General features: G+C 46.5%; 1 protein-coding gene and 1 non-coding gene across 2 annotated transcripts in view; both read right to left on the bottom strand.

Annotated features, from left to right (window-relative positions):
• senju (UDP-galactose transporter senju) overlaps positions 1-25292 on the bottom strand; it is a 49940-nt gene that overhangs the window by 21911 nt on the left and 2737 nt on the right. Inside the window, exon 2 of the mRNA XM_050192094.2 lies at positions 6794-6911. Within this exon, the coding sequence (XP_050048051.1) occupies positions 6794-6911 (118 nt within the window). The remainder of the gene's footprint in view (positions 1-6793; positions 6912-25292) is intronic.
• Positions 24340-24412, bottom strand: TRNAT-CGU (transfer RNA threonine (anticodon CGU)). Its single transcript has one exon. It is a non-coding gene; the product is annotated as a tRNA-Thr (tRNA).

Genomic DNA, 25292 nt, shown 5'->3' on the forward strand with positions numbered 1-25292 from the left:
ACAGCCACTGCCAATGTATAACAGACAATATACGGATCGCCACAAATTCACAATTTTAACTACAGCGCCTGCACAACCACCTCCATCTACTAACAGAGAAAACAAACGCTCCAACAGGGAGGCGGAGTTGAGGGCAACGGTTAGCTTCGCAACTGCACTTTTTTTTTTCTTTTTTTAGCACGAGGTCGAGATTCAATATCCTGACCGCACTCCGATAAATAACGCTAGTTGTACATAGCTTTCCTGATTTCATCACAGCATTTAATTCTCTGCCATCCTCGACTGCGATTCCCATAACCTTGGCACCCCTTCTGTAACTCTATAATATGGATCACCACTGGCCTGCCCAGCTGCATTCTTGCCTCTTGATGTCAACTAGAATATGGGCTATCCACGTTTGCTCTCATTCACTCCCGGCTCTCGTCCTGTCTCTTAAGGTTACGCCTAACATTTTTCGTTCCACCGCTCGTTGCGTGGTCCTTTCCTGGTTCTCGAGCTCCTTTGTTAGCCTCCACGTTTCTGCCCCCCCGTGTTTGCACCGGTAGAATGCAATGACTGTACACTTTTCAAGGATGTAGCGGTAAGCTTCCAGTCGTGATTTGGTAAACCCTGCCGTATGCGCTCCAACCCATATTTTTGTTCAGTTTTCTCCTCGTGATCAGGAATTAGGATATCTTGCAGGCACAACTTGGAATTAGCTACCGCAAGACTATATAGACCCATATGATGCACTAATCGGAGGTCACTGGGAGAGGGCTTCGTCCTGCAGCGGACATTAAGAAATAGGCTGATGATGATGACACATAGCGTTAAAGAACGCCTGGTGAACGAAAAGTACCGCTGCCTCGGGACGTAGGAATCAATCAATCAATCAATCAATCAATCAATCAATCAATCAATCAATCAATCAATCAATCAATAATCGCTTGAAGCCTAAATGCCGCAGCTTCTCGACGTAGATAAATCAATCACCAAATCAATCATCCCTCGTTCCAACCTAAATGGCGCCACTTCTGGGAAGTATGTATCGATAAACCAATCCTTCAATCAATCAATCAATCAATGAAAACCGCAGCCGGAACCGCCCGTTCGCTTTCACAGCACACAACTATCGAAACGGGACAGGGCACGAGATGGCGGGAAGCCAGCGATGTGTCAGCGTCATCACCAGAGCTTACACCGCCCCCTTTAGCAAAAGAGCCGGGATGTGTGACGTCACCCGCGTCAGAAAAAATAGGCAGCTCGTCCGAGACAACCGCCGATGATGGCGCGCACGCAACGAGCCGGCTCGGCCCCCCAAATCGCGTGTAGTACGCGCACGGCAGTACTTACAGGCGCGCAACCCATCATACACACGCGCATATACACACGTACGCCGTGCACTCGAACGCGGTATACAAAAGACTCCTCCCCCCCCCCCCCCCCCCCTTGTCTACTTCCTCCAGCAGAGCGACCGCTGTTGCCACAGAGACCTCGCACACGCTGCATGACGCCGACGCCGGAAAAGGCGTTCGCGCGTATAAGCGCGATGCGATGGAGCAAACGCCTGTCTTACCGCAAACGCGTGTCCTCCGCAATGCCTGTCCATCCCACCCAGCCGCTGGCTAGTAGACGAGCTGTCGCTCCGAAGGAGCCGCCAAGCATTGCCTATGGGCGTGACGGGCTTGCCCAGGCGGCGCTTCGGTTACGCCGGTCAAGGGGCTTTTGGCCGGTCAACGGTGACCCCCATGCCGCGCTTGTCAGTTTCGGGTATAGTACATACTAACGTTGGTACATAGAACGGGAATCCCTGCTGCTAACCGCAACGCGTCGCGGTATATCTCCTCGTCTCAGCTGCGTTAGCGGTGACAATTTTGGAGAACTTTTGAGTACTTCCTGCATGAGAGACTCTGTAGTATGCCTTCCGTCGAGAAGGAAGCAAAGTTACGTGACGCGAGTGAAACTAGGAGAGTTAGAATGTGGAACTACCGGTATACGAAAGCTGCACAAGCCAAGAACGTCGCGCGCATGCGCGCGCACAAGGGTCGGGCGTGTACGCGCGAAAAAGAAGCTCTCGAGGGGAAAACGTTCGCTGAAACTTCGCCCCGTGGCTTTTTTTCGGGCGGCCTCGAAACTCTGCAAATTGATAATCTTCAACAAAATGGTTGCGATGTAAAATGCAACAAATCAGCAATGGTTACGCTCATGTGCGGATCGAGTATCATTGCTCTCATATATGCATTTAGGAACATACGATTTCTCGAAAATTCGGAAAGAGAAGGCGTATAGTAGAAAACTTCACGAAAACGACTGAAACCGCACAAAGCATGGTTTCGGCAAATCCATGCGCTACCCACCGTTGACTATGGTAGCTCAAAGACTGCGGCGCGAGAGGTTTCTGCGGTAACCTTTTCAGGAAAACTCGAGGCTCCCAGCGTAGCCTCCGAGATCGAAACGGCGTGCGCCAGTGCGATCTCGGAGGTCACGCTTCCAGCCGCTTGTAGAAAAGAAAAGAATAAAAAAACCCTGCCTCCGCAGCTCCACCGACGCATGCGTAATCTCCTGTCCTTCCAAGCCGCCTACCACCCCCCCCCCCCCTTTCCCCCGGACACTGAATGAAGGCCGGCTGTCGACGTCCACTCGACCCCGACCCCGTACACGGGAAATAAAAAGGTCGCATCGACTTTGACGCGTACCTGCAGCTCCCCGGAAAAACGATGCCCAGCCATAGCCGTCGCGTACACACACACGTCAAATCGTGTGCAACGCATACGCGAACCTGGCAATGCGCCTGCCGAGCGTTGCCGCGTCCGCGTGCGGAGGAGGCTCATTTTCGTACCAAGAAGCGCGACTGACAGCCGCGGATAGGTGACCGCTGCGTCGTACGCGCCATCTTTGCCCGGCGCCGAGACGGGCCGCGCGCATGCCTTCGACGCCGCAGCGCGCGGTTTCGCGAGAAGCAGCGGGAATGTCAAGTTGTTCTCGCGCTTAGGACGTGCCTTCGCGTTACGAAGCTCCTTTCCTTTCGTTTATTTTTTTGTTGGTTTCTTCTTTTAGTAGCAAGCCAAGATTTACTTCTTTGCGTCTTTCTCTTCTTTAACGCGTTAGCATAAGAAGTCTCAAAGTGGGAAAAAATGTGTATGCGTGTGAAGTGTGAGAAGCCGGTCACGTGGCAGCGGGGGCATGGGAGAGCTTACAGAAGGAGCATCTATATATGTATATATGAATATATATATATATATATATATACATATGTTGAGTGAGCTCCTGCAGCTCTTCGCGAAGTGGTGAACGTGGTTTAAATCATGGGATTTGGGAACTCAAAGAGGCCCAACGTAATGCTGAAGAATTTCTCTCGCATTTACCGCAAAGATCGACAGAATTTTTTTTTCATTCGTTTCCAGGGTTTGGCGCGCCGGCTGTCTCGCCGAGTGGAATGGGCCGATTACCGGAGACTGTAATCTCAAGTGTGGTCACTTGGTGGGCTGACTCTGACCACCAGGGCACGACACGCCTCATCGAATGGGTTTCAATGTGGTCTGTAACGTAAGCCAATGGAGGCAGAGCAATCAAATGCATGGGTGTGCCGACCGATCCCGATAATGTGATATCCATAACACCATCCATTACGGTCGCCCAGGTCTAGCTTGGAGACCGCATAGCTTCTTTGCCTCTTTGGCGTCGGTGTCTAGCGCTGAGCTGTCTTCACACAGCTTAAGAGGGGGGGAGGGGGGGATGTACGAACAGCTGCGACGTTATCATCGAGGAGTTTTGGAGAGGAAGCAATCGCGTAGTGGCGACGATTTGTACGTCATAAATGCTGAGTGCGACCACAAACGACGTTTGCCTACGTCTCGAGTGGGATTTGCAATCGGTCATGCCTTTTGCAGGGGTTGCGGACGCGTTAAACGCCGACAGTTTAACGTCTCGCAGTACATACACCGGCCCTTGCAATTCTACCTGCACCGCGCGCGGCAATGACAGCGTAACGGTGTTGAGGGTGTGACAGATGCCGCCGCAGTGGCTGCTGGCGTACCGACTATTTTTCCAGTGGAGCGGGGGGGTGGGGCAAGCCATCTCCCTCTCTCTCTGCGAGAGAGAGAGATTTCAGAAAAGTGTCGTACATTCGTTCGTTCCTTTTGTGTGCTTTTAAAAGAGCTGGATCATCGACAGAAACAGACATCTTATATATATATATATATATATATATATATATATATATATATATATATATATATATACACCGACAGAGAGAGAAAGAGAGAGGGTTATCTCAGCAGTACGTGCCGCCTGGGATGATCGCTCTTGCCGCCGCTTCCCTGTCGGCACGGACGCCACGCCAACAACGGAAGCTGCACTAACGTAAACCTGGACGTATGCTTTCCCCCTTCCACCTCTGCAGTGCGTGTGTTTGTTTTTCGTACGCTTTGCCTCAAAGCTCGACACGGAGGGCTCCTGCCAAAGGCAGTGGAAACAAGCCGGCGAGCCGCGCGGCCCGGTGGGAGAGAGGCTATATTATGAATGAATGAATGAATGAATGAATGAATGAATGAATGAATGAATGAATGAATGTGTGTTGCTTAGTGGCGCAAGGGCCAGGTATGGCGAAAGAGTGCCATGTCAGTGTCGGTGATTTCGCGGTGGAATGATGAGCTCTGTGAAGTTGATGTGACGTGGCTGTAAAGAGGCCTAAACAAATAGTTGCTGCAAAGTGCGTAAAATCTACGTGCAATAAGATCATGGCCATGACTAATGTCTAGTACTATGAGCCTTGCACTGCACTGCGAAAACATGATATGATATACAGAACATGACAGATGCAAAGATTGCCTACAGTACATAGACGCATGCTCTAGCGGCCGCAAACAGACAAACAATGACACGTTCTTTAATTTATTGTGTTGATTTCGTGTCGGTTCACTGTAAAATATCCGTTGGATGTTATTGTGAAGTCCACGCTCACGACGGGGCGAAGCATGCTGAGAGAATGCCCGGGCCTGGTATACTGTCAACATCGCCTCCCTAGCGGATTATACCCGATTTACACTGCAATAAAAATGGCTAAAGATGCACCAGCGAAAATTATCTTTGCAGTCTACAGATTTTGTTTTCAATCCCACATAATGAACTATTATAGAGTATAGTGTTGCCAATATTTTCCGAAGCCTGTCGCTGAAGTGAGACAGTATTAAATGTCACTAAGATTGTCTCTATAACTGTGCAGCGGATTTTAAGAACGTAGGTATTCTGAAACACTCAAATGAAACGTGAAACGGCTAGCGTGAAATCATTTTACGTGTCACGTTTGTCTAATTTTCGTGCAGCTTAAGGAAAACAGTGAATTACTAGCAGGGTATAGATGACTTAAGCTTTACTAATGTATTTACTATAGGGTAAGAAAATATTCCAAGTTTCGAGTAGAAATATTTAGTGTGTAATATTTGAACTATTCGGTATTTTCGAACATAAATGATGAAGTGCCAAGTACCACTATTCTGGGTGAGAAATTTTCTTTCCTTCCGTAATACACCGTTACTAATTCCTTGTCACCTCCTCTTAGTGATGTCACCTCCGGCGTCCCCTAGGGTAGTGCCTTCGGTCTCTTGTAATTTTTAATTTACATTAAGATGAAGATTTAGCTCGGGCCCAACTCCGACGCAGCCTATTCAAATACATGTAAAACGCGAGAACGCTTTTCTGAGATAACCCCTGGACCGATTTTAATTAAATTTGTTGCATTTAAGAGCTAAAGGTAAGTTCTAGTGACTGTGGGAGGCGGTATTTCGATTTAGGGCCTGAATTTCACGAAAAGGATTTTCAAAAAGAAAGCTTGAAAAAAATAGGCGCACCAAGTTTATAAATTAATAGCTCTGCATCACAAACAGATATGGCGGTTCTGTAAACGGCATCCATTAGATCATTCAAAGCGGGCAAATTCTATATGTCAATTTATGTCTTACGTGAATTTGTTACGTTGTGTACAAGGGTTCTGAAAAAGCTGTATTTCTATATTACTATTTTTTTAGATTTATGTGTATCATCAATTCTGTCCTCTTTAGATGTACTATCAGATGCAATTCACAGAACTGTGACATCAATTTTCCTTGCCAAGTTAGAGTTGTAAACATGATAGTTTCGTTTTGTGAAAATTTTCTATTTTTGCCAACTTCTAACAGAAAATTGACGATTTAAATCAGAGGTTGAAAGCCAACAGTCGCTAGATTTTAAGTTTTTCTTTTAAATGAAACAAGCCTCGTCAAATTTGGTGCAGTGGTTGCCGAGAAAAACGAATTCTCCTTTTACATGTACTTAGATGGGAGCACTCAGGCTGAAGCTTCCTTTTAATGATCTACCAGCGGGTAGATACGCCTAAGTGCCGCCTACAAGCTTCGCGTCCGCATTGGGTAGCGTCCGAATCCGCGCCCCAGCTACAGTTACTGCTGAGTAACAAAGGCAGACTACGAAGGCTATGCACTTGCAGGTTGCATGCGCCGGAAGTGACTACACGCTGCCGGAAATACGTTACGATCGCCATGTTTAGGACGATGCGTGGGACGTGCATGATTTTTGTTTTAGCGCTGTCCCTTCATCCAGGAGGCGGAGGACATTTTTTTTTTCTTTAACGCGAGTGCACGGAACTAAATGGTCGTCTTTCAAACCCCTGTCGGCGCCATCTTTTTTCTGCTTATCATTCCACAGCCTCCGAGATGGGGCGGTGCGATCTCGGAGGCCACGTTTTTTTTCCACTCTCACGCGAACAGTGTGAACGAGCAAACGCGGAGCGAGCCATGTCACGTGGGGCGGTGCCACTCACTCCCTCAGGTAGAGCAGCGTGGCGGCGAACAGCTTGCACAGCTCGGTGAGCATCACCACCGCGGTGACGTTGTAGTCGTACCGGTCCTGGGAGTTCTTGGTCGCCGTCACCAGGATGCCTGCGTCGCGAAAGAGGGGCCGTTCTTTTGACAAAACTCAATTCGAGGCGCCGCGACGGTGTGTATAATGCACCAGCGTAGGCACATCGATGTCTCACTCGCTTTACAAGAATGAATTAAATCAATAACTTCTTGCAGGTTGCTGTTATTTTTTTATTCATTCATTAAGATACTTTCAAGGCCCGAAGGCATTACAGAAAGGAGTGGGTGAACATAACAAAAGAATTGTGCAAGATACAAAAACGTATTCAATGTGGCGTTAATCAATGCTGGTTTTGAAGGTGTCAGTATCCATAATGGATACAACGGTGGTAAGAAGGTGGTTCCAATCTTTGCTTGTGCTAGGGATGAATGCATTGCTACAAAGTTTAGTACGTGAAGACGGTACATCAACTTTGAAACTGTGGTCAGAGCGAGATGATGTGTATGACGGTTAGGTGATAAGCTGTTCTTTCAACAAAGGGTTGTGGTGGTAGGTTTTATAAAAGAGCGAAAGGCGGGAGCATCTACGACGGAAAGAAAGTTCTGGCAAGTGTTGCTTTCATTGAGGTAACGCTAGCACATCGGGAGTGGTTTGACAAGATGAAACGCGCTGCACGATATTGAATGGCTTCTATGCTGTTTATGAGTGTAATGTTAGCCGGGTCCCAAATAACGCATGCGTATTCTAGTTTGGAGCGAACTAATGTTTTGTAGACATGAGCCGGTTACATTGTTCATACGCTTACAAAACCGTTCTTTTCATATTCCACGGATAAGCTTCCTGCTCTGTTTCCACAGCCTTCAATGAAATTTCACCAGAAAGCTGCAGAAATTCAGCATACTCTCCTCAGCGTTGACACATTTCGAGGATATAATCGCTTTCCGAGTCGGTTCATATTAACGACGAATTTTTTAACGCATATTGCAGTGGTCAGAAGGCGAGGGCCACACCTCCACGTGCATAGAGAAAGTAACCGTCCCTTCGGGTTTCTTGTCGTGAAAACGGCATTACTTATCGCTCAAAGACAAAGATGAAAGCGAGCCATCATGAGAAAGGCTGGCATTTTGCTGTTACCTCGGTAGGTGTGTTACCCGAAGCGCACTTCACGGGCGCTTTGCCTCGTCTGTGACGACACATAGCGAACAGCCAAGCAGCTTTATCAGTCCATATCGGAAAGCGCAGCATGTACTGCAACACGAGTCGGATATAACGGAGAGTATAGAAGTGATAAGCTTGGATATAGCGAAGCATATAAAAATACCGAAAAGTCTGCAAAGTCATGGGCAGATTTTACGCAGTGGCCTGACAGAACCGCAACACTTCCCAAGGGTGTCAGGACAAACTTATACAAGGTGTTTTTTTTTGGCTGCACAAATTTTTTAACGATTGGCTACATGGCAGATATCACAATTCTAACCCTTGATCTAAGTTACTCGATGAGGCGGCCATTACTCCTACGAAAAATCAAAATGTTGCATTGAATAATTAATGTAATTAGGCTAATTAAATTTCCAGTTAATTACCTTACGCGATATATTTCAATCTACGAATTATAGCCTCTGAGTGCGCTAGCGTATCCACTTGGAACGAATTCTCAGGACAGAAGCAGTTCCCAGATGTTAATTTGCAAAGAGTCTTATGAAATGCATTGGCGTTCCAGTTAATTTTTAAAGAAACCGCTGTTTTACGCACCGAAGCACAAAGGTAACTGGAACACCAATGCATTTCGACGGACACACTGAAAATTAATATCCCGGAACTGGTTCTGTCCAGAGAAGTCGTTCCAAGTGGATACACCCTGTTCACCCCACATCTCAGCTGTTTTTTGTGAGCTGCTCAAGAGCTGGCTTACACTTACATCGGCTGTATGTATGTATGTATGTATGTATGTATGTATGTATGTATGTATGTATGTATGTATGTATGTATGTATGTATGTATGTATGTACACTGCAGGATCGGCCAGTTTTAGGGGAAATACCTCGTTGGTATTCAAGAGCTCATAGCAGCTAATGTTTAGCAAAAAAATAAACTATTGTTTAATTTATCGACATCATCACTGTATATCGTATCAAACACTTTTACTCCGTGAAGTAGAACAAACGGAGTTATACCGGCTTGTATACATGACCACGTGTTTCCCCTAAAAGTGGGCGACCATGTATGTATGTATGTATGTATATGTATGTATGTATGTATGTATGTATGTATGTATGTATGTATGTATGTATGTATGTATGGATGGATGGATGGATGGATGGATGGATGGATGGATGGATGGATGGATGGATGGATGGATGAATGGATGGATGGATGGATGGATGGATGGATGGATGGATGGAATTCTTATGGCCAGGCGAGGAAGGTCCTAGCCCAGCTCCCATAAATTTGGCAAAAAAATTTATAATGTATGGTGACGTATGGTACTCGCATACGGTTGCGAGTGCACTTAATTGTTAACCGCGCCCAACCACAGGGTGAATTCTTCCTGTGGGCCACATAAGGGAAAGTTATATTTTACTGTGATATCAATTATATACGCATTCCAGGCGCATTTCTACCGTCAGAGTCGCCGTGAGGTTCCGTATAAAGTCCAAGAGCGATAAAATGGTCGCCGCGTGCGGCCGTATGCTGTATGCGCGAGTGAAAGCTTGCGAGTGTGAACCGGCGATCGCGGCTCAATCTCGCGCACGCAACGGCGGAAAGCGGGGAGGATGCGCGCCGCCTTCCGTCGCGCGGAAGCCTTCGGGGGAGGGTAGGGAGGGCGGAGGCACGTTCTACTTCGGGCGGCTGCGCGCATCCGGCCTGGCCGCTGTATCTTGAAAGCCATCTGCGACGGGTACCGAGTCCGCGCTGCGCCGTGTTTTCGCGACTTAGTTCGCGTTGATGCGACCGGCTGCGCGAAGGTCAATGCGATCGCTGCTGCTGCCGAGCACCTCTCTGTATATATAGCCCAATAAATGCTTTTCACTACCACCACCGCGTTTCCTCACTGCAGCGTTTTGACAGCGAGTTTCCGCGGTCATCGAGTGAGATGTGTTCACGTTCGCCTGCGGTCATCGAGCGAGATGTGGTCACGTTTGCTTGCGCGCGCGTGACACCATGCTCGTTAATTTAGTTAGTATGCATCATCATCATCATCATCAGCTTGGTTACGCCCACTGCAGGGCTAAGGCCTCTCCCATACTTCTCCGACTACCCCGGTCATGTGCTAATTGTGACCATGTTGTCCCTGCAAACTTCTTAATCTCATCTGCCCACCTAACTTTCTGCCGCCCCTTGCTACGCTTGCCTTTTCTTGGAATCCAGTCCGTACCCCTTAATGACCATCGGTTATCTTCCCTCCTCATTACATGTCCTGCCCATGCCCATTTCTTTTTCTTGATTTCAACTAAGATGTCATTGACTCACGTTTGTTCCCTCACCCAATCTGCTCTTTTCTTATCCCTTAACCATATAAGCATATAAGTTTAAAGTTTATGCGGCCGATAAGATATCCTTACATCGTACAGCTGTCCACTAATTTGTTATCGCAATTGATGCTTCGCCTTTCGGGCGAAACTGCAGCTCCCCCCCACCCCCCGGTTCACGCCATCAGCGAAAGCGCAGCTGAACAGATAGAAAACTAACCGCGCGACCTACGCGATGCCCAGCCCACCTACGTCCGCAGTTCGCCCCATCAACACGCGAGTGCAGCACAGATAACGATTTTGAACAGCGCAAGCGGCCACGCGGTTATCTCAAACTTTGTCCTTCTCTTTTCACGCACGCTCCGAACGGGGAAGGTCGCACTCCGGCTCGGCACTCACATCTCGTGGCACGATCACAGTCGAAGCGATCGTGCGACCGATAACTCGTCACACGATAACCGATCGTGTGACGAGATAACTCGCGCGTGCACACACAAGACAGTCGCGCGGTTTCACACGGCCGAAAGTATACGGTGCGATTACCACACACAGAGGCAAGAAAAATGACGAATGAGCGCCACGTGACAATCTTGGAGCCTACAGTGCTTAAAAATAAAGTATGGGAAAAGCTCGTGGGAAATAGGCCTTCACCACGTGATACGTAAGCGGTGATTTCAAGCCTCTGTGCATACGGGAAAAAAAATTAAATTATGGGTTTTTACGTGCCAAAACCACTTTCTGATTACGAGGCACGCCGTAGTGGAGGACTCCGGAAACTTCGACCACCAGGGGTTCTTTAACGTGCACCTAAATCTAAGTACCATGGCTGTTTTGGCATTTCGCCCCCATCGAAATGCGGCCGCCGTGACCGGGATGCGTATTTAGAATTGCTCGTAGGTACAACGGGGCGTGCCACTTTTGACGGAGCTCGACGTTTCTGCGCAGGCGCGAGTAAGAGCGGGCGCGAGAGAGAAGATCTGGGGGCTTTTGCTCCTTGAATATATGACAGCCTAGGCACTACGGAGGAGGTTTCTTAGAGCGCGTTGTATTCGTTTGTCCCCTAGACATGCCGGCATTGCGGAGTTCGATCGAGTTGGTTTATACGCTCCGCCGCTGGCTGCCCGCGCGGTGAGGCAGTGGGCGCGGACGCCGCTTGATGATCGCTGTGTCTGAAGGGACAATGTTCTGACTGGTGTTTTATAAGTCGCGGGTCGCTTTTTTCGTCGTGACGATAGATCGGATTTTTTACAAGCACTGCTCCAGGAGGGCACATGTAACCGGCAAACGGAGGCCTCAGGAGAGCACCTGAGGTTATATTAAAGCAGGCGGCGCAGGATCTCCGGGGCACCCAAGCGGTAGCGGGGGGATCAAAGCTGGAAGCTGGGCGGCCCGTGGGTTGGGGCCGCAGAGGCCGAAGCGTGCCTGGGGGTGTTCGCATAAAACATTGGCTGTCCGCGATAGCGGACAGCCGATCTTATACTCCCCTGGCATGCGCAGGCCTCTGCGAGCCCCAACCCACGGACCAGTCCGGCTTCTAGCTTTGATATCCCCGTTGCCGCTTTGGTGTCCTGGAGGCGCCGCCGATAATGCGAAATAATGACACGTTGTTTTCATTAGTAAAAACATGATCGATTAAATATGATTGCGTCGAGCGCCAACTTGCGATGCTATGTTCAGCACAACCGCGCCCCGCGACTTCTGCCGGCACGCCTAGGGACAAGCGCATACACCGCGCGCCAAGAAACTCCTCCGTAGTACCTAGGCAGAGTCGTATTTTCAAGGAGCAAAACTCTCCACATTTCCTCTCTCGCACCCGCTCTCATTCGCGCATGCGCTCAAACGTCCGTCGTCTCCGCAAGTTCCACGCCCCGTTGTACCTACGAGCAGTTGGAAATACGCGACCGGGAATGCGTATGCACGGGCCGCCCAGCTTCCAGCTTTGATCCCCCCGCTACCGCTTGGGTGCCCCGGAGATCCTGCGCCGCCTGCTTTAATATAACCTCAGGTGCTCTCCTGAGGCCTCCGTTTGCCGGTTACATGTGCCCTCCTGGAGCAGTGCTTGTAAAAAATCCGATCTATCGTCACGACGAAAAAAGCGACCCGCGACTTATAAAACACCAGTCAGAACATTGTCCCTTCAGACACAGCGATCACCAAGCGGCGTCCGCGCCCACTGCCTCACCGCGCGGGCAGCCAGCGGCGGAGCGTATAAACCAACTCGACCGAACTCCGCAATGCCGGCATGTCTAGGGGACAAACGAATACAACGCGCTCTAAGAAACCTCCTCCGTAGTGCCTAGGCTGTCATATATTCAAGGAGCAAAAGCCCCCAGATCTTCTCTCTCGCGCCCGCTCTTACTCGCGCCTGCGCAGAAACGTCGAGCTCCGTCAAAAGTGGCACGCCCCGTTGTACCTACGAGCAATTCTAAATACGCGACCGGGATGCGCATACGGAGAGTATGAGAGATTGCAGAGAGGGTGACGGGGGGGAGGAGGGGGGGGTCGATCTCGCGGAAGAAGTAATGAATCAGGAGAGAGCATGGCGCAACGAGAGTGAAGCCAAACGTACATCGGCAGTATCGGCTTCAAACCTACCGCACACGTCACAGTGCGCGGTAGGTTTTAGTGCTCAGAGCGGGAGTGCGCGTAGATTAAAAATTAAGGGAGCCGTAGCATTCCCGGTCAATACGCAGACTCTCAAGAGGTCACGTGTTGGGCCAATACTGCGAGGGCAAATGCAAAGGTTTCACGGAAGGTTCGCTAGCCGAGGCTATAGCTGCCTGACACCACGCTCCTTCGCAGTTCGTTTTTTTTTCTTCTTCCTGACACGACAGCGATCGCCAACGCGTCACGTATGCGCCACGCGCTTCTTGTTTAAGATGGTCAAACCTGATGAGGGGCCCTTTAAAGGGGAAAAGACATGCACACGCTGAGCTAGAAGCCGCTAGAGATGTTTTTGACAATTTATTTCAGTATAATAGAGAGTAAACCAGCACGTGTTTTGGTGGCCGGACCATAATAAACATTTTGACGCCAGTAAAAAAAAAAAAAAGTGATAAACTAACAATTGCAGTCCCAGAAAACGTGTACCGATTTTTTCTTAATTTTATGTCCAGATCTTAGCATGTTCCTGTCCAGGTTTTTTTTCCCAACTCTAACATGACATCCGACCAGAGTACCGAATGTTGTCTCCTCTCTAAGCAAAGCGAAATATAAATCTCACATGGAATCTGGTAAAAAAAAAAAGATATTTACGTCGTCTATGTAATGCCGTTCAGAACTGGAAGTCCGCTCAGCTGAGGAGCTTGTAAACGATAAAAGTTTAATGGTCCACTGTATACCTGGTGCACAATCGCGATGACTGTAATGAATCACAGGTACAGAGCACTTCAGAAAAATGCGCGTACACTGCTATCCGTGTTCGCCGAAGGAGCGAAGTGTAAGATACGCACTGCCGAAAGTGTTCGAAATAATAAAGTGTTTTGCCTAAATCGCGAAATCAAATTCGTAAGCCCCATAAAAGACCGCGCAGTCTTTCCTACGTTCGATTCGAGAATTCACTATTCCAAGTTGTCGAATATTCGTTTCTGTTCAAATGCTATACGAGGGAGAACACAAGTGTAGTTGCAGTCTATAAAGGGAGGGGGAAAAAAGCTGATGCAAAAGAGCTGCTACATTTCCGAATGATTCAGCAGGATAATGTCAGGGTGTGCCACGGATGACGAAGTTTCGTGAGCAAGTGCATAGGGGAGTTCAATTCGACACGAGAATTTCCAGTCGTTGTTAAATAGGCGTATGTCTCACACTTTCTTTGCGGAGGGCCTCCCAGAATCCGAGCGAGGCTGCTGTCTCGCGTAATATATATCTGTGAATATATATGTACAACGGTTATATGAAGGTACCCACGAAATGGCTCATATAAAACCTACTATGCTGACCACGTATGCCCGGATCTTTTCTGTGTAACAACATAAAAAAAATTAAGTTCCAGTATATAAAACAGCACACATACAATGTCAACTCACAGGCATCGTCTCTATAGCACACCAATCGGTCAATTAATGGATCGCTGAATTATATTTGACTGATTGTTTGATTTAGGCTATTTTCTTTGATTCTTTTTTGCCCCACAATATGCGGCAGGCACCGAGTTCTTGGCAAATGCTTCAGAATGGGGCATGTCCCGCTGTGTATACGATTCGTACATGCAAAACATGAACGTATATAATGTCCGCTCACACGCGTCTCCCGAAGCACATCGATCTCTTTATGGAATAATGAATTATATTGCGCAAATTCTTCGATATACTTTCTTTGATTTAGCCATTGGGTATACGTAACCCTGGAAGAGTGCCCCTTTTTTCTTGTTTTGCCTTTCCTTCAGAATGGCTGTGTCCCACGTGTGACGTCAGAGACCCAGAATCCCTAAATGCAGCGCGATGGGTGACGTCGTAGTTTTCTGCGCATACGTCCGCCGTCGGCAAATTGTACGCGCACCACCGTTAGCTGTAAAGCATTTCAATAACCGCCATACACTTCAAGTTTGCCTTCACATATTTTCGTCCGTCACCATGCACGCGGGCAATTACGCGCGCTGCACGGAACCAACGCGGAGTTTATCGCCGATGTCATGGGGCGCGGCCGCGTTTCGCAAGGCAACAGCTGCGCCAAGCGAGAAAGTTGCGTGCACAACGAGAGAGAGCGAGAGAGAGAGAGAGAGAGAGAGAGAGAAAAGCGGCCAGCTGAAGTGTTTCGCGCAAAGGCAGGCGCGCACACTTTCCCGAACAATGACCGCACGGACACAAAAGAAAGTCCGTTTTAAGCGCGTTTGCAGCTGTATTTACTTAATTTGCAGGCTCCGTCCGCAAACTGTAAAGCCACGTTTAACGGAAAGCGAACCCGACTTTCCATTATCTGCGTCGAGGCGTACAACGTGACGTGAGCTGGAGTAATTACCCTAGCTCGCCTTCTCGTGCAGAGTATAAGTTAAACCGCGACGACGTCGCACGAATCGCAGGCAGCTGTGACGCACATGTGTAAGCCGAATTCGGAGTGCGAGCGGAGGTGGTAAAACTTCAGAAAATATTGCCAACGCCCTCCCGCCCCCCCCCCCCCCCTAAAAGAAAGAAAGAGAAGAAAGAAAAGAAAAAGATAGGAAGAAAAAAGAGAAGCAGTTGCGGATTTCAGCACAAATAATTTTTCTCATTGCAAGAAAAAAGTTCCCAGCAGGGAACACCGACCCTGGACAGAAAAAAAAAGGGAGGGGAAGAAGGCACGCAACACACCACTGGGCCCATTCCAGGCGACACGTCCCAGGTCCCAAAAGTGACTATCGCCGATTCTCTCGGGGGAAAAAAAATGGCATAGCTGGTGATTGTGTGACTGAGGTTTCCCGAAAGTATATTTCTTGGTAAAAAAGAAACAGTTTGGTGACGTAAGCGCTTTTTGGAGTTTCCGGAAAGACGCAAAAGGTGGTTTGAGGCCATTTTTTAAAATCATGTGTGAAAGTAGGTGCGCAATGACAAACTTTATTTTAGCCAATTCTACTTGCGTAGGTATTTCATGCGATGTTATAGGTGAACACAGTGATTAATTTTTTGTTGCACGCGCTGCTGAGCGCGTGGTCGCGGGTTCGATCCCTCCTGCGGAGGCCGAATTCCGACGGGGGGGGGGGGGGGGGGGGCAGAATGCAAGAAAACGCTCCTATACTGTATATTGGATGCACGTTAATGAATCCCCCAGGTGGTCGAAATTAAACCGAAGTCCCACGCCAGGGTGTCCCACGTAACTTGAGCCAAACTTTAAAATCATGCAAATGCCACATAGCTGCCACTTTATCCCCACACCACCTCCTCCTTTTATTTGGAATACACCATCGCCACCGCCGAGATTCGAACCTGTGCCGCGACCTCCTCGCGTGTACAGACGCTGCATGCGATATTGTCGGCTGATCACTTTCGAGGGTACGATCACTTTCGAGGGTACGATCACTTTCGAGGGTACGATCACTTTCAAAGGTACGATCACTTTCGAGGGCACGATCACTTTCGAGAGATTTCGCGCGACTTCGATGGGGAAATGCGGACACGTCGGCGTCTATACTGATGACAACAATGTTCCCGACACAGTGCCAAGACAACGTGCATTGTCACTGCGCCAGGAACGTTGTTGTCGCCCGTATATATATATATATATATATATAGACACCGACACTTGTAGTGTGCCGAGTAATGCGAAATCTCGCGAAAGCGACAGCACCCCCAAAAGTGATCGGCCGAGGATACGGATCGAGAACGCCGCAACGGCTGTGCCACGGACCGCGGCCAGTATAAGTGTCGAGTGATTTGGAATCATTGTGTCTATTGTCGGCTGCACGGGAATTATAACTTTGAATATCTGCGACTCTCTCTGTATGTGCATAATAAGACTCTGAAATGGTATTGTGTTCACTATTTAAGTTAAAGGGATCAAAATGGTTTCGTTCTGCGGCTGTGCGGTTGAGGATTACGTAACAAATGTTCTACATTAAGATAAAAAAAAAAAAACGAAAATTGTAAAACGGCATGCTCTAACTCGATCTTGCAATTTAAACGGATGGCCGCATCCTTGCATCCTTGTTTAAAATACACACTTCTATGTGAAGATGTGAATTCCCGAATGAAATATCTTCGTTATTGTTCTGTAGCGAAAGCTTCTTTCTGCTGATTAGTAGAATATGTAATGTTTTTGACATGTGTTGCACAAGTTCACGGACCACCCTGTCCCGCATACATGCATCACTGCTTTTGCGGGCATGGTCTCGCATTTGTATCGAAAAAGATATTTTAATAAACCACGATAAATATGCATATCTCACTATCAGTATCTGTCAGGCATCTCTAAATGTGAACACATCCCAAGATTACCGGGTTCTGACGCCGTAGAATGTTCATCTTGCTTTGACGAACACGTTTCGCGTTCTTGGTCAAAACAATACGATGCAGCGACCATCGCGGCACCACGAATAGTATACAGGGTGCCCCACGTAGCTTTAGCCAAACATTAAAAGTATGCAAATGCACACGTAGGCGGACAAAACCGAGGTAACGTTGTTTGCCGTCGCTTGGAGATACTCAGGTCATTTTTTTGCATTCCGTCTAATTGCATAATTAGTCTTAATCAGTTATTCAACTTCTCGAACATTATAAGTAGATTAAAAAGGTGAATGAGGAAATTGTAGAGAAACGTCAAAAACGCCCGCTACTACTTTCTATTTCACAATGCGTCCTACATTAGGGTGATTTTCCCGAGCTTGAAAGAAGCCCGCGAATACACGCAAAATTGCCGCGCGACTGGCCGCTCGAGGCACTTTCATGACGTGATTGTCATGAATAACATAAATAACACGGTGATGGCGTCGAGGTCGTTTAACTGGATATGTATCAGGATATGTGTGGTGAGGCATGCGTGCATGACATGACAAAAATGACATGGGACATGACATGCCCATGCAAGTCTTATCATAATGGTGATGTAATGACGTGCACGACATGTCATGAAATTCATGGCATTCGTGTCGTGACACGCATGCCTTTCACGTGATGATATTCATGTCAGGTCATGCGCGCATGTGATGCCATTGATATCCAGATATACATATCTATTTAAAGAAACGACCACTACGGCATCATGTCATTCATACCATTCATGTCATAAAAAATATGTAACGTTAGTGGTGTCATACGTCATTCATGTTATGTGTGCATGCATGTCATGCCTCCCCCATGCCTATTATGTTGCAAACCCAGTTGGAGAAACGACCACGACGCCATCACGCCGTAGGTGGCTGCATGGATAGATAGATAGATAGATAGATAGATAGATAGATAGATAGATAGTTAGATAGATAGATAGATAGATAGATAGATAGATAGATAGATAGATAGATAGATAGATAGATAGATAGATAGATAGATAGATAGATAGATAGATAGATAGATAGATAGATAGATAGATAGATAGATATACACTCAAAGAGCTTGAAGTTCGGAAAGAATGCTTCTCATTAAAAAAAAGAGCTGCTTTTTCCGCGAGTTCATTTTCCCGCCGTTTATATACGTATCTATACGCGAGACTGCTTGACGTACGAGAGCTGTCGGTGTGGCTTTTGCATAAATATACGCGCTTGGCACGCGACTACCGGAGCCAGATGTTCGCGCGACATTTCGAGTCACGCCTGGGGGGGGGAGACTGGACACAGGTGGGGATATACACACACACACACAGCCGCGGGTCTCAAAACGCTCGTCGCATACGTGCACTTGTGCACTTTTCTCGAGGAAACGAGAACCTCGAAATATATTTTGAAATAATTTGGATTTCACGAATTGTGACGGAGTTAAATTCTGGGCTTTCGCGTGACAAAAAGTACGCTCTGATTACGAGGTATACGCCGTGTACGGTGACGGGACTCCGAATTCGGTGAGCACTATAACTGGGGATATATATAATACCCCTGTCAAGCGGGCAAGTTAAGTGCAATAACGGGGAGTGCACTTAGGGACCTTGAGTGACACTTTAGGCTACGCGGTGCTAAACGGGAAAACAGAGCTCACTCGCACTACCGTGGCTAGAATAGCCACTGTAGTGCGAGTGGCCCTGTAGCCCTATTATAGCCACTGTACTCGCACTAAAGAAAATGGCGACCGACCAAAACCATGTTTTTTGAAGATGAACATTAAAATTAAAAAAAAGAAACTTCTAAAAGGCGATTGCTTTAGTTGTATTATAAATGAAAAGCACTCGTAATCTATATTTACTCAACAAAAGATAACGAAAATATTTTTATCATGAGAGCGTTGCAAGTCAATGCCGGCCAAGACAAATTCCTATAGCCAATCCAGAACAAGATGGTGGCGTGCAACGAAGCGGCCTTTGATCCTGCTAGAACAGAATATCAGCGAGTTCTGTTCTGATTATTTTGTTAAAAGCTGTTCAACAGCTAGAACGAACTTCTGTGTACTTTTGCTGTGCACTACATTTTGTACCGTTGAAACCACTGGCGGCGAGGCTACGCACTCCGATCGGAGTGCACTCTTCTGCCAGTACACTCCGCTTGCGACGTTTAGATTTGGGAAAGTGCACTTAAAACCGAGTACACTCTCACTAAGTGCACTCACTTGCCCGTGCGCCTAAATTTAAGTAAGGCCCGTGTTTGCACTTCGATCGCATCAATCGAATTAAGGCGGGCTCCGCGATCAAACACGAGCTCAACGTATACACATACATATACAGACTTTCTTCCCCACTTTGGCACTCCTAACACTCTAAGGAAAGTTTACACCCTTTGTAGTGTATATTTGCCACACAACAATAATCGTCATCTCTCTTTCCAGCATTTCCTTTCTTGAAAACGCTGCGCTCGTTACTTTCCTGTCGGGAATGCTACGTCATGCTGATAACACGCATGCCGTTCGTTACTGGAAAGTACCGGGCTCGCCGCGTTAAAGAAAGGAAATGCTGACAAGACAGATGACGATTATCGTTGTGTGGCAGAAATACACCTCAAAGGGTGCAACTGTTTTTAGAGTGAATGATAACGCATACATAAGAAACACTCGGATCCCGCGAGGCACTCTTTTGGTGTTCAAACCCTCACCCAAGAAGCTACTAAAGCTATGTGAAAGTAGTACGTCTGTAGCCCGTTTCGTATGGTGAACAGGATTTTAACCTGCGGCCCTCTTACTGTGAACGACGTGTTCGCATACTAGAAGCATACACAGCGGGTAAAGGTCGCACTGCTTAGGAGTCAGTGATGCAAGAAGAAGGTTGGTGCAAGAAGGCATACCAATAATTATAGTTTCTAGAATTACTCATTACAGGGCGCTCGTTGCAACTGTGCGCTATACTAATAAGGCCAGCACAGCAGCAAACTAACATCTATTTAGCGGAAATCTCGGGAACAACGCAACACACCACTCTCGGCACGCATATCCATCCACGAAACGTTTCAGAAAATATTCGTCGGCCTTTCAGTAGGTTTTGTACACCGAACGTGCCCGAGGAAGGCCGGGTTTCTGATGCAAGGGCATAATACGCCTGGCTTAAAACAGCCGTTGAGGTGTCCCCATTTTTTTTAAAGCGAATTAAGCTTTCTTGCCGAGTTCCAAACGCTTGTTCGTACACGTATCTGGCCTCTAACGCCGAACGCAACGGACGCAGGCGTTCGCAAGCGACATGGAACAGCCTTTCTTGCGAGCAAGCCAACGCGTTGAGACGCTTGGCGAGCTTCGACACGCGCAGTTCCACTGGAAGAATACGACGCATCAGAAACCCCACGAGTGCAGTACGACATCAGAGAGTTTTAGGTTAGGGGACGCAAGCCGCTTGTGTCCTCTAATCTAAAACTCTCTATTATGGATCCCCGTTGAAATTTTAGATAGTTAACATACATACGATGTACTGCATGTAACTATGTCTATAGTATATAATATCCACGCCTGTCTACAATTCACTACAAGTAAAATAATTTCTTCGCATCTATTTAATACTAATATTCCTCGAAAATCACACTTCATTATATGCGCACCTATGTATGTATACATATACATAGTGTATGAGACAGTCACATCAAGAATGCTTCGCTTTACGTAGATGTCAACTGGAGTTGAATCTGACTGTTCTTTTTTTCTTTTCTTTCTTTTTTTAACCTGCACTGTGTTTCATGCTTCGCAGACAATGCGGAAGCTGCAATACGATCAGAGGTAAGTGTCACCGTCTCCGCGACTTTCGCTGTGCACGCGATATATATATATATATATATATATATATATATATATATATGTTTGTATGTATTTATGTATGTATGTATGCATTGCAACTGCATGTAAGGTCATGTCAAAGTTACGTATTATTCGTGGACCCCCGTGCAAGCGATACGCGACGCACTATGTTTCAGGTCGCGAGCATGCGATCGCCATGTCCGTTGGTCGCAGACGAGCGTGTTACTCCGCCCATCTCGTGTCAAGCCTACCTACAGGTTCAAATCTGCGGCTCCTTCCACGTACACGTGACATTTTGAGACATATACAATAGTACGAGACTTCATGTTACATCGAATTACATGACGCACACGCCCGCGCATCTTTCTTCCGTGTGCGTGACGGACTATTTTTCTGATCGCAGGTGCGCGAGGAGCTGTAGTGTTGGGGATGCCAGCTCTACAGCTAGAGTGGCTACAGCTACAGCCTTCGTAGTGTCACCTGCGCTCTGTGACCGCCCATCGCGTACTGCCTCGTCTTCTGTTGTATTCGTATTTGTTTGTCAACACCCGTTTTCGCAGTGTCAGCAAGCTGCAATCTCCCGAGCTGATAAGCCTGCCAAGAAGAACTAAGCCTATCAAGTATACGTGCATATATAACCAATAGTCAACCTTCCGCCATTTTATCTTCGCGAACAGACATCGCAGATGAGTTCCTTGGAAGTAGCTGCCAGTGAATTACCCATCAGTTGCTTGATTAATGGCCAGGACGCTCGCCAAGCCCGTGAACGGTCTGCTGGTTAATTAAGAAGGAACCTGTGGACACATATGCCATTCGTCTGCAATTGCGAAGCCGTCTGCGAGTCTCTCAAAGGTATGATATATATATATATATATATATATATATATATATATCATTAGAAGCCAACAAAGATAACAAGGACAACATAGGGGAAATTAGGTGCACTTACTAATTGAGTTCAAAGTTAAGTTCGGTCCATGACTTGCCAAGTCTCGAAATAACTTACGCTGGGGTTCATAATCTGTTGCTAAAGATTGACACAACTAAAAGCGCGGGACCTGACACCATACCTAACATTTTCCTCAATCAGAATTCAGAATGGAATGCCAGTTATCTTACAATAATTTTCAAGAAATCATTGGACACGCCATCAGTTCCCCAATCATGGAAAATTGCCAACGTTGTTCCAGTATTTAAATCTGGTGATAAACAACTAATATCTAACTACAGACCGATATCACTAATTTCCTCTTGCTGCAATCTTCTTGAACACATTATTCATATGCACACTGTTCAGTATTTAACTTGTCACAATCTCCTTTCACGATACCAGCACGGTTTTCGAACCCGTTTTTCCACTGTCACGCAGCTCATTTATTTTACGCACGACATAGCTTCTGCACTCAATGTTAACGATCAAATCGATGCCATTTTTATCGGTTATTCGAAAGCATTTGAACATGGTGTGTCATAGAAAGCTTCTGTGCAAATTGCGTGTGATATTTAATGTGACTAAATTACTTGACTGGATCACCGACTACTTACACTTGCGTTCTCAATTCGTCACTTTCAACCTTGCTCACTCATCACCAGTCGAACTTACATTAAGCGTACCTCAGGGCTCGGACCTCTGTTATTCGTAATTTACATTAATGACGTAGTAAATGTAACTAATAACACCGCCGTCAAATTGCGCCTATATGTTGATGATTGTGTCTTTTACCGCACTGTTACTAACGCTCATGATCAAGAGGAACTAAACAAGGTTTTTTTTTTTCGTTCTGCGTATGCAGTAACACGTGACAAATGAAAATTAACTTCAATAAAACAGTCGCAATGTCCTTTGGTAACAAAAACAAGCCATTGTATTTTTCTTACAACGTTAATGGCAACCACTTGTCTCGTGTTAGCGACTTCAAATGCCTGGGTGTTATTTTTATACATAATTTTAAGTGGCATGCTCACATTAACCACAACTCTGGAAAAGCGCTTAGGAAACTTGGCTACCTTAAACGTGCTTTAAAAAATGCGACAAAGGAATGTAAGCTAACTAAGTAAAAGAACAATCAGATTCATCTATGGTCGTTATCACAGGTCCACATATTATCGTTGCAGGCTCTCAAACATACAGGCACACATGAACGTATCATTTTGCTGCATAAGATTATCCACAAGTCATCCGGCATTCAGGCACCCATCTCTTTTGTACCTTCGAGCGCACGTTCAACCAGACAAAGCCATTCGCTAAACATCGTTCCTTTTAGGCACACATATTGACTCTTAAATATTTTCTTTCTTCCCGCTTACAACTGAAATTTGGAACAGTCTGGATGTTTCGCTACGCGCATTTGGAACAGTTTGGATGGTTCGCTACGCGCATTGCCATTTGAAGAGTTCTTTTGAACAATTGCCTAATCATATCACCTGCTGATTTGATCTTTTCTAGTGTCATTTCTTTTCTATATACTAAAATCTGCACCCACTCCTGCTATATGACCCCTAATCATATCAACTGTTGATTTGTTCGTTTCAATATGTACTAAAATCTGTACCCACTCCGGCTATGTCTCGAAATAGAGACGGTTGTATTTGTAAACAACATTAAAGAAATGATAAATTAATGGGAATGAAAGTGGATGAAGAAACAACTTGCCGCAGGCGGGGTACGATCACACGTCTTCGTATTACGCGTGCGATGCTCCAACCGATTGAGCTACCGCGGCGCCGTTTCCCCATCCACGTTTTTGGGCATTTATGTTTTAATACTATAACTAACCTCGAGAGCGTTCAATAAAATCAGTAAGTACAACTAATTTTCCCTATGTTGTCCTTGGTGTCTTTGTTTGTTGGCTTCTAATATCATATATAATATGAACGAGAAGAAAGGGGTTAACCGAGGGGCCCGATTTTTTATTAACCATATCATTAGAAGCCGTTGAGGGTTTCTGTTTTCCTTCTCCTTATATATGTAATACTTGTTGGGGGGCTAGTTGATGCATGTTTCCAGAAGAGGGTTGTAGCGCCGAAAAACACAACACAAAGCAAGCGCCTGTCCTGTCTCGCTTGCTGTGTGTTGTGTTTTTCGGCGCTACAACCCTCTTCCGGAAAGATATATATATATGACGAGAAGGAAAACAGAGGGCCTCAATTTTTGTTTATCACGACCATATAAAGCCACCAGGCAGTGAAGCTAAGGAAAGCATACAGGTAATTAGCAGTTGTTGAAATTGAAACGCAGAAAATAATGAACGGGGAAAGTGGGCGAAAAAATAACCTGTCGCCGGTGGGGACCGAACCCACAACCTTCGCATTACGCGTGCGACGCGCTACCAATTGTGCTACAGCGACGGCCATCCCAATACGCGTTAAAACTTACGTATCTGCGTACACTACAGATCTACCCCTGGGACTGTTATCCAGCGCCACTCAGAGCCTTGGCTTCATTGCCTGCTGGCTTTACATGGTGATGATACATATATATGCACACACATACACGTTCGCATATCAATTTTTATACGCGGTAACGTATACAGCCTTCGTCATTTCTGTCTAGAGCGATGGTACTGTTTTAAGGTTTGAGATATACAGTACTGATAAGGCTCAAGGACTGTCATGCGAACCTGCAAACCACATATTCATTACTAAATTGTTGAGCATCGTGCATTAAATCTAGAGACTTCTGTGAGTTTGTGCCTTCTTTAAAGCACACAAGGCTACAGCCGTGACGGATAGTACTGTGCGTGAATCATCAGGGTCCCGCATTTTATGCGAACAATGATCGCATTAGTGCAGTATCACTTTTTTTCCCCTCATAAACAGTATCACTATATACCCTACACTCCGTGTCCGAACTTCATTTCACGATCATATATTATTTATCTCGGTGCATTCGTTGATCACCAGCATAAAGTTAAGATTTGTGCGTGCAACACAGCATATGTGTATCTTACGATCATTTTTGCCATGTGCAAAAGAAGGAAAGAACAACTTCCCGCTAAAATAACCAGAATTCTTGAAAAAATAAACGTATGATAACATTGTATAATAGCAAGCATTTGTAACAACCATAACGATGACTATTTGTATGCTACTTACATTAAGCTGCATTGTAACGCTGTAACAAACCATCAGCTAAAATTGCTTAATTGGTAAACAGTGAGCATAAGTGGTCAGGCAAAGCAATTTATTAATTTTCCAAATCCGCCACCTTTGCATTCCCCTGAAACAG

This window comes from Dermacentor andersoni, chromosome 10, assembly GCF_023375885.2.
Source record: "Dermacentor andersoni chromosome 10, qqDerAnde1_hic_scaffold, whole genome shotgun sequence".
NCBI lineage: Eukaryota > Metazoa > Arthropoda > Arachnida > Ixodida > Ixodidae > Dermacentor > Dermacentor andersoni.